Source organism: Alnus glutinosa, chromosome 1, assembly GCF_958979055.1.
Source record: "Alnus glutinosa chromosome 1, dhAlnGlut1.1, whole genome shotgun sequence".
NCBI lineage: Eukaryota > Viridiplantae > Streptophyta > Magnoliopsida > Fagales > Betulaceae > Alnus > Alnus glutinosa.
The window spans coordinates 38,893,917-38,909,256 of NC_084886.1; the positions used below are offsets into that span (position 1 = coordinate 38,893,917).

Consider the following 15,340-nt stretch of genomic DNA (forward strand, 5'->3'; position numbering starts at 1 on the left):
GTTTCCAAAGCCTATAAATAAGAGGCTTGAAGCATGCTTTCAACATAGAATTGGAAGGTAAATTCTCTACAGCTTAGAGAGGGTGTTTAGGGAGATATTGAAGATCTGCTAGCTCTCTAGCTCTTGCCAAGTGTGTGATTTGATCAGCTGTGAAGTCTATCTTAGGGGTTGGCCATAAGGTAAAGGATTCTATTGAAGACCCCTTCAGGTAGGAGACCTGGTTGGGAGGCGTTCGTGTTGGGTTACACGTTAGAGAGCAAGGTACGACAACTGCATTATGGGTATGTGAGTGTTACTATCTTGTATCTAGTCTTGTCTTTTGAATAGTGGATATCCTGGGTTTGGCTGCCCCAGAGCAGTTTTTCTCTTAATTGAGTTTCCACTTTGTCAACAAAATATTTGTCTCCTTTAAATTTCGCATTTAATATTTTGTTGCATACTGTTCACACACACTTGTATAAATTAGAAGTCCATTTATTTTTCACGAAGGAGCTTGCTCTATTTTCTTTGGGTTCTGACCAAGAGGGAAGGGGACAATAATTCTTTTCCTTACTCACTTATACAGAACTAGCAAAAGAGAGAGGGATACCGAATTCCCTACTCTGTTTTAGGTACAGACCAAGTGAGGGAAAAGGTAAAGGATTTTCGGGTCTTGTTTGGTTTCTGACCGATTTACACACAAAGGAAGAGTTCCTCTTCTTGACTTCTGCTGTGGTTATAAAGAACATAGAAGAGAAGATCTAGCTAGTTCGTGCTGCTGTAATTAAAATAAAGGGAGAGCAAGAGCTGCTGTTTCTGCAGAAAACAGAGAAGAGAAATGGAGATGAAAGTGGCTGTCTAGTTTCTCCTTGCACAAAACTGAGAGAGTGAGAGTAGAGAGAGTTTCCTGCTTGCTGTAAAACATAAAAACAAAGAGAGGGAGACACTTGCAGAAAAATAAGAGAAGAAAGGGGGAAGATAGGAGAAGGGGGCAGCTTGTGCGTGAGATTGAAGAGAGGGCTGCACCTGCTTTTGTAGAACCGTTAAATGGCTTGGATCATTTTTTAGCAAAACTAATCAAAGCCTGGGATGCAACTCCTTGGGCAGCAAGTTGAGATGGAGATATTTTGTTTGGTTAAGGGAGCTGCACCTTCTTTGGATGGTTGGATCACTTGGGTTAAATGATCAAAGGTTGGAGAAGAGGGCATCTGGGCATTGAGCTGCTATGATGAGGCATGTAGGAGGATAGGAAATAATCATTAGGTGCCAAATATCATCTATCTTCAAGTAATAAGAGGTTAGTTTCTAACTAGTGTGCTCTCAATTTCGTTAGAAGGTGGAAATTAATTTTGGATTGGGGATACTCAACGTGCATAGGCTGAGCTGGGTTCAATGTGGGCTGCTGGGTCTTCAACGTGTTGGGCTAGGCTGTTCCAGAGGCTGGGCTGAGTTTGTACATGAATAAAATGGCCCATAAATTATTCATGCTAAATTTTCGTATAAATCAGAGGTAGTATTTTTCTTAAGTGTTTTCGTACCTTAAACAGAGTCTAAAAATTATGAAATTTGGAGGGTAGCTAGAGGACTTCAAGAAGAATGTTTTTGCTTTTGAATCAACCAAAACGGAGTTTGTTTAACCATGTTTCCATCGTTCCAAAGTTCAAGGTTCATTTGAACTTTTATTAAACTAAAACTATAAACGCTTCTTAACAAATGAATATTTATTTTCATAAATATTTATATTTATTCTTTTACCTTATTATTAAGTCTTAAACCATATTTTAAGATATTCTATTCAATATCTTAAAATACAGGGTGTTACATTATCAATGACATTTTTTTTTTTCTGTGTGCATCACATCAATGTTATGGCGTAGTAATTGATATTTCCAATAAGGTAAATCGTATAATACACTTCGCCTCTTCCAATCTACTTCCCTAGCTGGCAGCTTCTGTCCAGTCCTTGCCCGATTGACAACACACTCTAACTGTCTCATGATCTCGTCGCCATCCAGCACTTTGAGAGGACCAACCATTTCCTGCGCACTGTTGAATCGTCTCTTGTTTCTTCTCCATGGATGATCCGGAGGCAACCATCGCCTATGTCCCATAAAACATAATTTTTTACCATAAGTTAGCCACGTTGATTGCATTTCATGCCTACAACAAGGACATGCTTTTCATCCATGTGTACTCCAACCTGACAAATCATTGTATGCCAAGAAGTCATTTATCGTCCACATCAAGGCCGAACGCATTGTGAAGTATTTTTTCGAGGTTACATCAAAAGTTTGTACCCCAACTTCCCATAGTTTTTTCAATTCACTTACAAGGGGTGCTAAGTACACATCTATATTCTATCCTGGTGTACCCGGGCCAGGGATAATCAAGCTTAACATAAAACACGGTTGCTTCATGTACATCAAAGGAGGCAAATTGTAGGGTACTAACATTACCGTCCAAGTACTGTGACTAGAAGACATGTTCCCAAAAGGATTGAAGCCATATGACCCTAAACCTAGCCTCACATTTCGTGGGTCTGATGCAAATATTGGGTAATGTGAATCGAATGCCTTCCATGCTTCTCCATCGGCCGGATGCCTCAACACACTGTCTTTTGTACGGTCTTGAGCGTGCCACTTCATATGTGGCGATGTATGATGTGAAATAAACAACCTCTGCAGCCTTGGTATTAGCGGAAACCAACACAACACTTTGACCGGCTTTTTTTTTGAACTTTTTGTCGACCCATCTCCATTAGTTAAGTCATCCTTCCATCTGGACTCATTGCAAAATGTACATTTGTCCAACTTTTCATTTTCCCTCCAAAACAACATACAACATTTGCGACAAGCCGATATCTTCTCATACTCAAGGCCCAAATCCTTCAAGTACTTTTTTCGCCTCGTATGTGTTTTTAGGCAAACTTGCATCCGGATGCATCAGCTCATTGATGAATTCGAGCAACATGGAGAATGATGCATTGCTCCAACCGCCCATACACTATTATATAGACGCACAATAGCTCCCAATTTGCTATGTTTTGTATTTCCATGGAGTGGCGTATCGACATCCTTTACACTACAAAAAAATTATTAATTAGTGACGCTTATTTAGCGACGCTAAATGGTAAAAAAAAGGCCGCTAACTAACTAGCGACACTTATTTCACGGCGCTTGCTTTATGTCGCGAAACAGTAGTCGAGAAAATTAATTCGCGACGCTTTTGGTAAAAGTGTCACGAATTAGCGGCGTTTATAATACAAGCGACGCCAACACATTGGCGTCGCTTATCTAATTTAAATGCCGCTAATTGGCGACGCTTGCTGCCATTTATAATACAAGCGTCGCCAATTAAGCACATAAACGGTTTTTTTTTTTTTCATTTTTTTTTTATGAAAACGTATGTTTTCTTTTGCAGGCACATAAACGTTTGTTATACTGAATCTAACAATTCAAACCTCTAGACATAAGTTTCTAAAATTTCCATCATAAGCAGACAAGCCCACAAATAGACAAAAACAACAAAGGGAAAAATGGTATCAACGTTTTATTTACTAAAAAAATTACTAATTCTGATTGATCATAACAATGATGAGATACATGGACATCGTTGAAAGGGCAACATTACCTTCAGGACTCATTACAGAATGTTTGAAACAATGAGCCATTCTTCAACTGGCAAAGATCTCACAAAGTGCAGCAACTTCTTCTGCTGTTTTCCACTTAGCCAACTGACCAAGACGCTTGCCCTGCCCACACACTTGTGTGGATGACCTGCAAGAAATCATATCATGAATCGAAGTTCAGAATCTCACCTAAAGAGAGACTACTTCCAAAATACCATTGGAAAAAAAAGCAAAAGAAAGAAAGAAGCGAGCAGACCCAACGTGAAGCAAACCCTAGAAAATTAGGATCGGACATTCTTTAGAAGGAATGGAAGTTCATACCTTTACAAGAAGGATCTCTGATTCCTTGAAGGATCGATCTATGATTCCTTGAAAAAATTAGGTTTGAGAGAGAACGAGACAAACTGAAATGAAAGAGATGGAGAGATTAAAGGCGGAAGGGAAAAGTGGGAAAAGTAAAGGAAAATTATCAAATATTTACCTGAGAGATCGAGATGGAGAGGTACAAGCGCCGTTTGTTGGAGGACGTAAAGAGATATTAGATCGAGAAGCCGTATTTTGTGAGAGAGATTAAAGATTGAAGCTGTAATCTGAGAGAGATTAGAGAGGGATTACATGCGGAAGAGGGAAAATGAGAAGGTGGGAAAAAGGAAGAGGGAAAAGGGAAAGGTGCGTGGGAAAAAGGAATAGAGGGAAAAGGTAATAAAGGTGGGAAAAGGCTAGGGTTTACGCGCGTTTCTGAAAATTTAATTATTTTCATTGTTCCCGGCGTTTACAATACCAGCCGACGTGAAAAAAATGGTGATTAGCGGCATTTCCTAAAAAAAGTGACGTTAGTTTACGTCGTTTTATAACACCGACGTAAATTCACGTCGCTTGTTTCTGAGCCGACGCCAATGCCTATATTTAGCGTCGTTTCCTTCAAACGACATTAAAAAAAACGTCGCCAAAAACCTTTTTTTTTTTGTAGTGTTAGCAATTCTTCTAATTTATTCGCCCCCTGTTAAAGTCTTCAATTTCAACATCCACATATTCAGCTTCGGCTTCAACTCCCACTTGAGATTCATCGGCTTCTACACAAACATCGTACATCGCGAAAATGTCAGTAAGCATATCTTACATCCCATTGGACCCCCATGTAGTTGAATGCTATCCACTTGAAGCGTCCTAGGAGCTTCATATATTGTCTCGTTATCAACGGGAGGGACAAGTGATTCCCCATGCATTATCCATTCTATGTAACCCTCAATAATCCCGGCACCTGACGTTAAATGGGCAAATTCAACTCCACAGGACCATGATTTGCCCAACAAATACTTCTTACAGGGGCACACAATGAGCCATTTTCGATTCTCATGGTCACGTACAAATTTCACAAACGCCATAACCCCACGAATATACTCTCGCGAAGTTCGCGGCAACTTCATCCAACTTTTATCCATCTTTCTAACTACATCACAAAATAGTTCAAATATTTCGAGATAAGATACCTCAAGAGCAGAAAAATTCAAGATACTACGAAGATATATCACCCATATATATATATATATATATATATGGGTGGACTAGAAAAAAAATAGAATTAAAGGCCTCACAATAAATATATATATATATATATATATATATATATATATATATATATATATAGATGCTAACACTAGTTTCCAAAACCAATCATGACTTAGAAATCATGATTTTTCCTCAGTTTAGATCTTATTAAAGGACAAAAATAAGAAAAGAACACAAATAAAATTAAAATATTAACATACTAAAAACTAAAAAGTACTTATAAAATTATCAAAATTATTTTCAGATTTATATCATATTACAACCTTTTCAATTAAAACACAAAAAATACTTCCTCTTAAAAAAGGTTTATGAAACACACCGATCATAATTCATGAATCACGAGGAGTTTGTCGAGTAATGCATTATATTATTCACATACATATTATTTTCACATGCATGTGTTGCAAAGCCAGTTTGGCCATCTTAGTTCAATTTCGCTTCATTTTTTGTTTTCAAAATCATAAGTCCAATGGAGAGCCCAATTCAGTTGCTATTCAATAAATAATAATGAAACCAGTCCAATAGACAAGGACTGGAGTAGCCCAAGCTCACGAGTCCAAATTGGCCCATTGGGCTAAAAGTTTTGCCCTTTGTACAATAATATGAAAGACCCTCCCTTATAATATTTTCTCACTTTTTGATCAATAATAATAATAATAAAAAAAGTTGCATCACTAAATTTGACAACTTTGATGCATATTTTGTAAATCAATATATGTTGTTATTAATGAAGAACTTTCAAATGGACGTTCAAGGATTTCTCTTGCCTCAAGATGTTGGAAATGGAAACTTCTCTAGCCATAAACAAAACCAGAGGAAAATTTATGCAGCAGCTTCCTGCAGCCCTCATAAAAAGTTTGAATAATATACATATATATATGTACATATGAACCTTAAAGGAGTGATTTGATAACTTTTTAACTATTGGAACATTTTTCCAAAAGAAAACTCAACCTCTGCAGACATGGTAAGATGTGTTCACCAGTTTTAGACTCAAAATGTGTTGATGGAGATTCCGGGTGGTGACGTGGAGAATGCTCCTAGTAAACGCTTCCGAGTGACCTACAAAATGACAAGAACACGTTATGGGTTTCCCCAACGGTTCTCCTCTGACGCCCAAGTTAGACAGTCGTATTAGAGAGAGAGAGAGAGAGAGAGAGAGAGAGAGAGAGAGAGAGAGAGAGAGAGAGAGAGAGAGAGAGAGAGAATGAGAGAATGAGAGTATGAGAGTCCGAAAAAAACTCAATACCCGGGTCTTGCTATTTATAGGCCATTGTAATTATGGCTAGGTAAGGTTAATCCGGCTTTTAAAGGACATCACTTCTTCTGGCATGAGTAGTGTTTAGGTACACTCACAATAGTGACTGACAGGCTGACTCATCGCTGGTGAGGCATGGGCTTTCAGTGAATCCCGAATTTCCTGGTGCTCAGTCACCTAATTGTGTCCCTTTGTTAGCCTTACAATTATTACCTTCTGTTGGTCAATGTTGCATTTGACACTCGGGCTGCTCGGATCATTCTTGGTTGGCAAGCGCCCTGTCAGGAAAGGTGGATTTCCCAACAATTTAAGCCCTGGATTGCTCGGGCGATTCATGGTCGGTGAATGGGACTGTAGGGAAAGGCAGACTTCCCAACATTTACCCCCTAATTCTTTTGTCTTGTATGTGAGACTAAAGAATTTTTTTTTTGTTGTCCTCTGTTCCCTATAATACTTGAATCATCTATACTCGTATGCTTGTTAACCACCGGATCTTTGGAGCTATCATTCAGCCGGATCTTCAAAGTATAGCTTTGATTCCTAGCGTTTGCCCGAGCAGCCATTCTCGACACCGAGAAATCCCGCTAGACTGGATTGTACTTGTCGGGAAAGGCAGTAGGCGACTCCCTTTTCTTCTTCTTTTTTTCTTTTTTTTTTTTTTCGCAGCTGGGGAGTTTCGAAATTTTGAATTTCAAATTCTAATGTTAGCCGCCCCAACATTGGCAATAAATGCCCCTGATGCCTCGACTGCCGCACCAGGTGCGGTAATTATTGCTGTCTCTTTAATGCTCGCATCACGCCTGCTAACCGAGTCGATCCGTCTTCCAGTCATGGAGACTATTTTAACCAAGACGGCCCGTCCGGATTCCCGGTTGTAACTACCGGTAACATCCAGTCGCTGTGAGATCTATAAATACCCTTCCTCACTCTCTTTTTCTTTACTTTTCACTTTCTCATCTTTTCCCTGCCATTTCGCTTTTCTTTTAACGCCTCCGCTTATCTCTTCATTCTCTCCTTCTCAAGATGGCTTCCAAGGATAACGCCGGCTCCTTGACCGAACCCATCCACAAGGCAGAAGAAAATGTGGTTGGGGAAGACGAAGAGATCGCTTTCGGGAACAACCCTCTGACACTGATCCCCCTCGAGAATCGATATGTCTCCCTTCTGTCTATGAAAAACGAATGGGTCTTACGCATAAACTACGGCATCGACAATTCAGTTCGTCTTCACTTTCAAGATCCGTCTTCGTTACACATCAGGGTTGGCGATGTTTCTTTGTTTGAAAGGATGTTCATGGTGGGGTTACGGCTCCCCTTCCCTGATATTGCTCGGGACATTCTGCTTCATTTAAGGGTTGCTCCGAGCCAGATATTCCCCAACTCCTGGAGGTATCTGTTTGCCTCGTTCATCCTTTGGAGAAGCGTAGTCGGGACAAGGATGTCGATCCCGCAATTTCTCAATGTATACCGACCAACGATGGACTCCGACGGGGTTGTGAAGCTAAGAACCGACAAAGTCCCTCATTTATTTTCTTGAAGCCCGTTTACTCGAACAATAAGGAATGGGAGAGGCAAGTGTTCAGAGTCTCGGGGGAGTAGGAATGCCCCAAATCTGCGAAGCTTCCTGAATCCCAGAGAATTTCTCGGGAATGGAGGGCCTTGGATGGTGACTTGACTAACCCTCCCTACATCTCAGATGCAGAACAAGTAGAAGTGACTCGCATGGTCGACTTCTGCAACAACCATCACAAGGTGGAAAATGATTTTGATGTGATTGTTACTAGCAAATCGTTAAACAACCACTTCGGCTAAAAAATCCCCATGGATAAAGTTCCACTTACTAAGGCCGGGAAACCCAAGGCTACGAAGGCCAAGGCCCCGGCAGCTACTCTTCCATCTTGGGTTCAGAGAGAGAGTTCGAGAGCCAAGAAGCCTTTCTTTTAGGCTTCTGAAGTCGGCGGTACTCCCAGGGACATTCCGAGGAAGGAAATCCCTCGGCCTGACACCCAAGCAGTATACCCGGTAGCTCCGAATCTCAGGCGCGCAGAGCAGTTCCCGACTTGAGAGTCGTCCAAGAACCCGAGGCCCCCTTATTCCGAGAGAAGGGGGAATTGTGATCGAGATGGGCATTCCGGAGTCCCCCTAAGCAGGCAGACCAAATGCCAACTCTCAGGAGGGGGCTTGGCTATCGAGGCTCCGAGGGAGGCAGCGCTGCCAAGGGTTCCGGACCAAGGAGGTGCTCTCGGGTTCGAGGCGCAGCAGACCATCCTCCCCGGCACGACCCGTCTTCGCAAAGGTGTGGGTACTAAACGCAAGGCCAGTGGACTCGAAAAAGGCAAAGCCTCAAAAAGGCCTTCCGTCGAAGAGGGGGACGATTTCTTGCTCAACGAGATATCTCTTGCCGCCCAGACCTTTGGACCCCCCGAGTTTACGTTGCGGGGTGAGCCTCTCTGTCCTCCGAATGCTTCTAATGAGACTCGGGAGGGGAGCAACTCTTTTCCCACACACCCGCCTTCCTCAAGCACATGAGGAGGAGTTCACCGAAGCGTCTAGGTTGGTTTCTCCTGAAGTTCTCTTGAGGAGCCCTACCCTGGGATCCAAAGAGGACCTCCAAGGTGAGGAGCCCGAGCAACGTACAACCGTGGACCCGGGTACCTCGGTGCCCGACGAGACCCCTTTAGGAGGAACCTCTTTTCCGGGTACTTCCGAGGCCGGTCCTTCCGGTGCCTCTCATTCATTCAACTTCCTGGGTGTTCATTTAGTCGGTGACCCTTTGGAAGCCTTAGCGTCTGTTCTCCCCGACGGGCTTTTTGAGGATGTCGGTAGAACTACGCCTTTCAAATTCGCCCAAGACATCGTTGAATTCCAAATCGTGGTATTTTTCTTTTACCTTCTACTAGTACTTGCTTTCTTTTCCTACTCTTGTTTGTTAATCGTTTTCTCCGTTTCAGGATTCCCTTCGAGCAGTCGCTGCCTGGTCTAACTTTTTGGAGTACATGCATGTGAATCCCAACATCGAGACTATCCTCCGTCCTGAAATCAATCGCCTTGAGCATACCGTGGTGTCTCAAGACGAGGTCATTGCCCACCCGACCCAAGAGTTGTCCGATTTGAAGGAAAGGCATCAGGCTCTTGAGTCCAGGGCCCGAGTCTCCGAAACTACATCAGGTCAGGGACCGCCTCATGCCGAACGAGTGCAACTAACAGCCAAATCAGATAGAGCTCGTAAAGAAGCAGAGCGCTTGTCGGCCGAGCTGGGTTCCTTGAGAGACGAGAAGTTAACTCTCATGGCAGATCTCAATTCAGTGATCCTTGCTAAAGACGCACTAGTTGTTGAGAAGAATCAACTATCCGCTGAAAGGGACACGGCTTTTGCCGAAAAGGAGTAGGCCCTGATCGATAAGGATCGGGTCTCGGTTGAGAAGGACAAAGTTTCGTCTGCTCTGGAGAAGGCCGTGTTCGAAAAGAACCTTACCGAGACTGACAGAGACCAAGCTATCTCCGAGAGGGAGTCAACTCTTGAAAAGCTAGAGGAAGCGGAAGGCCGATACCAAAGGATTCAGAGGAAGTATCGTTATTACAAAGCTAAAGTCAGGAGACTCTCTGAGCAACTATCCTTTGTCCCGTGGTGTCGCACTAAAGCTTGGGCTTTTGGCTTTCATATAGGGTTCGAGAACTTTCGAGCTTTAGTCCTCCGCTCCGATCGGTTGAAGATATCCTTCGAGAATATGAGTTCCAACTTCCTGTCACTTCCTAGTTCGTGCTACTCAAAACTTTTGGATCTCAGAATCGAATATGTTCCCGACATTCTCGACTGGAGTAAAGACGCTCCAAATCCTGAGGATAGGTCCGACGGAGAGCGTATCGAAGACGACCCTCTAGAAGGCGAGTAGCCCGACAACGAATAGACCTTTGTATGCCTTCGGGGGCTTTCTTTTTTTTTTTTTTTTAACAAGGAAAACTATCAGTTTTTGTTTGCCGCTAGGCCTTTTTGCATAATGTAAACACTAACCGTGATGTAAATTAAACTTTTCATGACTGATTACACCTTATCCTTATTGCGTGATTGATTATCCCTTACCCCTTTATCCGAATGAGTATAAGAGTTACTCCCCTTATCCGAGTGAGGGTAACTGAAAAAATTGCGACTTACCCCCCTTATCCGAAGGAGGATAAGTAAAATTTTATACCAAGTTAGCCCCTATCCGAGTGAGGATAACCGAAAAAATTTGTGACTTACCCCCCTTATTCGAAGGAGGATAAGTAAAATTTTATGCCGAGTTACCCACCTATCCGAGTGAGGCTAACCGAAAAAATTGCGACTTACCCCCCTTATCCGAAGGAGGATAAGTAAAATTTTATACCGAGTTACCCCCTATCCGAGTGAGGGTAACCAAAAAAATTTGCGAATTACCCCCCTTTATCCAAAGGAGGATAAGTAAAATTTTATGCCGATTTACCCCCTATCCGAGTGAGGGTAACCGAAAAAATTTGCGACTTACCCCCCTTATCCGAAGGAGGATAAGTAAAAAAAATTTATGCTGGTTTTCTTTGCAACTTCCGCCACTTTATTCAAACTGCATGGGCTTACAAATGGGAAATTTCAGAATTACATGTAGTATTTCTTCAAGTGCTTTGCATTCCATGCTCTTGGGATTGACTTGCCTTCCCAGGACTCCAAGCGATAGGCTCCCTTATCATGGCATTTAACCACTCGGTATGGTCCTTCCCATTTGGCATTAAACTTCCCTTCAGCGGAATCTCTGGTCATCACGTTAAGTTTTCTGAGTACCCAATCTTCGACTCGAAATTTCCTAGGGTTAACCGTCTTGTTATAGTACCTAGCCACCCGGGTTCGGTAAGCCTCGCCCATTGCTTGCGCGTCGTCTCTCCTTTCTTGCAACAAATCAAGACACAAGCTGATTCTTTCGTTATTATGAATTGGGTCATACTGCGAGGCTCTGCAGCTCGAGGAACCAATCTCGACCGGTATTATCGCCTCGGTTACGTATGACAACGAGAACGGGGTTTCCCCGGTCGGGGTTCTTGCTGTTGTCCGATATGACCATAAAACTTTTGGAACATATTCAACCCATAGCCCCTTTTTCCGATCCAATTTCTTCTTCAAGGTTCCCAGCAAGGTCTTGTTGGTCGCCTCTACCTGTCCATTTGACTTGGGGTACATCGGGGTAGAGTAATGGTTTCGGATGCCAAGCTCAGCGCACCAGCTGTGAATAGGTTTCCCGTCGAATTGGGCGCCATTATTCGTGACGAAGGCATAGGGGATTCCGAAACGACAAATGACCGATCTCCAGAGGAAGTTAATGACATTGCTGGCGGTCATGGTTGCTAGCGCTTCCACTTCTGCCCACTTCGTGAAATAGTCCACAACTACCACCAAGAACCTATTTTTCCCTTTCCCGGGCGGCATCAGACCAACCAAGTCCACGGGGCATTTTGAAAATGACCAGGGTGACAAGACCGAAGTCAATCTTTCAGGCGGGTTTTTCATAATTCGTGCGAACTGCTGACACTTATCGCAGCTTCGGTCGAATTCAACCGAGTCTCTTGTCATCGTTGGCCAGTAATATCCGGCCCTTACTGCTTTGTGGGCTAGCATTCTTCCTCCCGAATGATTCCCGCAGACTTCTTCATGAATTTCCCTCAGGACATAGCGCGTTTCTAGAGCCGAGAGGCACTTTAACATCGGATTCGAGTATCCCCTTTTGTATAACACATCGTCAATCAACGTATAGCGTGACAACTGTAGCCTTACCTTATGCGATTGACTTTTATCTCTAGCTAACTCCCCACTTTTTAGGTATTTGATCACCTCCGGCTCCTTTTCCTGGGTTATCTGCATTGAACCTTGAATTCTTGCTATTGAGGGGCTGGATTGAACCAGTACTTGCCGCTTCATCTTGATAATCTCTTGTTCCGTTACCGACCCTGCTCTAGCCAGCGCGTCCGCTTGACCATTCTTTTCCCGTGGAATTTTTGGGATAGTCACACTTCTGAAGCAAGACTGAAGGCTATGCACTTTCTCCAAGTACTTGGTTAGTCGGTCTCCTTGCGTTGCATATTCACCCGAGATCTAGCCCACAACTACCTGTGAATCACTCTGAATTTTGACATCGAGGGCTCCTACTTCCTGGGCCATCGTTAACCCCTCCAGGACGGCTTCATATTCAGCCTCGTTATTTGTTGTGACAAAATCCAATTTGATGGCTTATTGAAATCTCTACCTTTGCGGACTCAGGAGCACGACCCCGACACCACTTCGCTGGCACTGAGAGGATCTGTCCACATAAACGACCCACATTTGAGCCCAGCCGGGATCTCGGGACTCGGGAACATTGCAGAATTCAAGGAAGAAGTCGGCCATAACTTGTCCTTTAATTGTCGTTCGTGGGTGAAACTCTATATCAAACTGCCTAAGCTCCACAACCCAATTGACAAGCCTACCCGACAGGTCCGGTTTTTGGAAAACCTTCTTCAAGGGGTATTCAGTTAACACTCGGATAGCATGTGCTTGAAAGTACGGCCTCAACTTCCGGGCTGATACTATCAGAGCAAAGGCCAATTTCTCTATCCTTGGATATCTTTCCTCAGCTCCGCGAAGTGCTCTGCTAGTGAAGTATACCGGTTTCTGGATGCCAGCATCTTCTCAGAACAGAGCCGAGGAAACAGCCGAAGACGATACTACCAGGTACAGATAGAGAATTTCCCCTCCATTGGTCAAATATTCTTTCAAATTTCTGAAGGCCTCTTCACACTTTGAATCCCATTCAAATGCTTTTTTCAAGATCTTAAAGAAAGGGAGACATTTGTTGGTAGACCTCGAAATGAATCGGTTCAAGGCCGCTGTCCTTCCAGTCAGCTGCTGCAGTTGTTTCGTGGTTCTCGGCGGTTGCATCTCCAATATTGCACGTACCTTTTCAGGATTCTCCTCTATGCCCTTCTGGGATACTAAGTAGCCCAAGAATTTTTCGGATGAGACCCCAAAAGTGCACTTACTCGGGTTCAACTTCATCTCATAGTGTCTTATCGTATCAAACGTTTCTTTTAAATCAGAGACGTGATCCGGGGCCTGCACATTTTTAACTAGCATGTCGTCAACGTACACTTCCACATTCCGCCCCATCTATTTCTCAAACATCTTGTTTACCAACCTCTGATACGTAGCGCTCGCGTTCTTCAACCCGAACGGCATCACCTTGTAACAATATAGACCTCGATCGGCAATGAATGAAGTCTTCTCCTGATCAACCTCGGCCATTTGTATTTGATTGTAGCCCGAGAACGCATCCATGAAGCTTAGAAGTTGGTGCCCAGAAGTTGAATCGACAAGAAGATCTATGCGGGGTAGTGGGGAGCTGTCTTTTGGGCAAGCCTTGTTCAAGTCGGTGAAATCTATGCACATTCTCCATTTATTATTAGACTTCTTCACCAATACAACGTTTGCAAGCCACTCGGGATAGTCAACTTCCTGGATGAACTCTGCTGCTAACAACTTCGACACTTCTGCGGCAATCGTCTGGTTTCTCTCGGGCGCAAAAGTTCTCATTCTCTGTTTGATTGGTCTAGAACCGGGGTCTATGTTGAGTCTATGTACGATTATCAAGGGGCATGTCTTCATGATTCCACTCAAATACATCGCTATTACTTTTGAGGAACATAACCAGCTCATCTTTTAACTCTTCAGAAAGTTGGGAGCCAATCTTTATTCTTCTTCCTAGACCTCCAATTTCGAATTCTGGTCTCCTTCGACTACTCTGACTCCTAAGTCAGTCAGGAATTTCATGCACAGATGTCGGGTTGAGGTTATGGCCCCCAGGTCATTCAAAGCTGGCCTTCCCAGTATGACGTTGTAAGCCGACCGCCCATCCACAACTAGGAATTTCACCTTAATTGTCTTCTTCCGGGGGCTGGTTCCCGCCATGACTGGGAGCTCAATAGCTCCCATCGGGAGGACCTGCTCTCCAAAAAAGCCGACTAGGGGACCCATTGTCCGGACCACCTTACCTTGATCTATGCTCATCAACTCGAAAGCTGACTTGTATATTATGTCGGCGGAACTTCCGGTGTCGACAAGAACTCTGTGTATATTATGGTTGGCGATAGCTAAAGTCACCACCAAAGCATCCGAGTGTGGGAGTGAGACCCCGACGAAATCCTCGTTCGAGAAGCCGATGATTTGATCCTCGTACTTCCTCATTTTTGGCGGTCTCTGGACAGAATAAACTTCAAAGCCACAAGATATCGTATGAATTTCAAGGAAGTTCTCCCGACCAGGCTGTCGTGCTTGACTCCTACTTCTTTCTCACCTATCCCGATCGGTCGTTCGGTTACTAGGCTCCCTATCGCATTCCCGGGGACGCTCCATCCTTTCCCTGGGTTCTTCCCGATACCTCAGGGGCTGGCTCCTCTGTTCTTCGGGTTGAGGGTTCTGGCCAAACCCTTGCTGGCCCCGCTGACTTGCCAAGAAATGGACTAACTTCCAGTTCTCAATGAATTTTTCAATCAAGGCTCGCAAGGACCTACAAGTCTCTGTGCAATGCCCCTTCGACTCGTGGAAAGCGCAATAGCAATGAACCGACCTTGGATGAGGAGTCCCAACTATTTCCGATGGCTTCTCATACATGGGATCCATTTTAATCGCTGCTAAGACTTCCTCGATGGGTGCATTGAGGGGGGTCCAGTTATATTCATGGAACTTCTTCTTGATCCCCGACTCTGCTACATTTTGCCTCTTGTGGAACTCCTTCTTCTTTGAATTTTCCCCCGAATTAGAGGTCTGGGTGACCCCTTTCCCGAGTAAAGCCCGAAGTGTTTCTTCCTAATTGATAAACTCATCTGCCCTTTCCATGAACTCGTGGAGGTAGCGCGTCTGCTTCCGAGCTAGGT

General features: G+C 43.7%; 1 protein-coding gene across 1 annotated transcript; it reads right to left on the bottom strand.

Moving 5' to 3' along the window:
• Positions 1–14,168: 14,168 nt before the first annotated feature.
• Positions 14,169–15,086, bottom strand: LOC133859894 (uncharacterized). The gene is made up of 2 exons (XM_062295473.1): positions 14,786–15,086; positions 14,169–14,677 (listed from the first exon to the last, which is right to left on the bottom strand). The coding sequence occupies exons 1-2, from the start codon at positions 15,084–15,086 to the stop codon at positions 14,169–14,171; spliced, it is 810 nt and encodes a 269-aa protein (XP_062151457.1).
• Between the last annotated feature and the right edge of the window lie 254 nt (positions 15,087–15,340).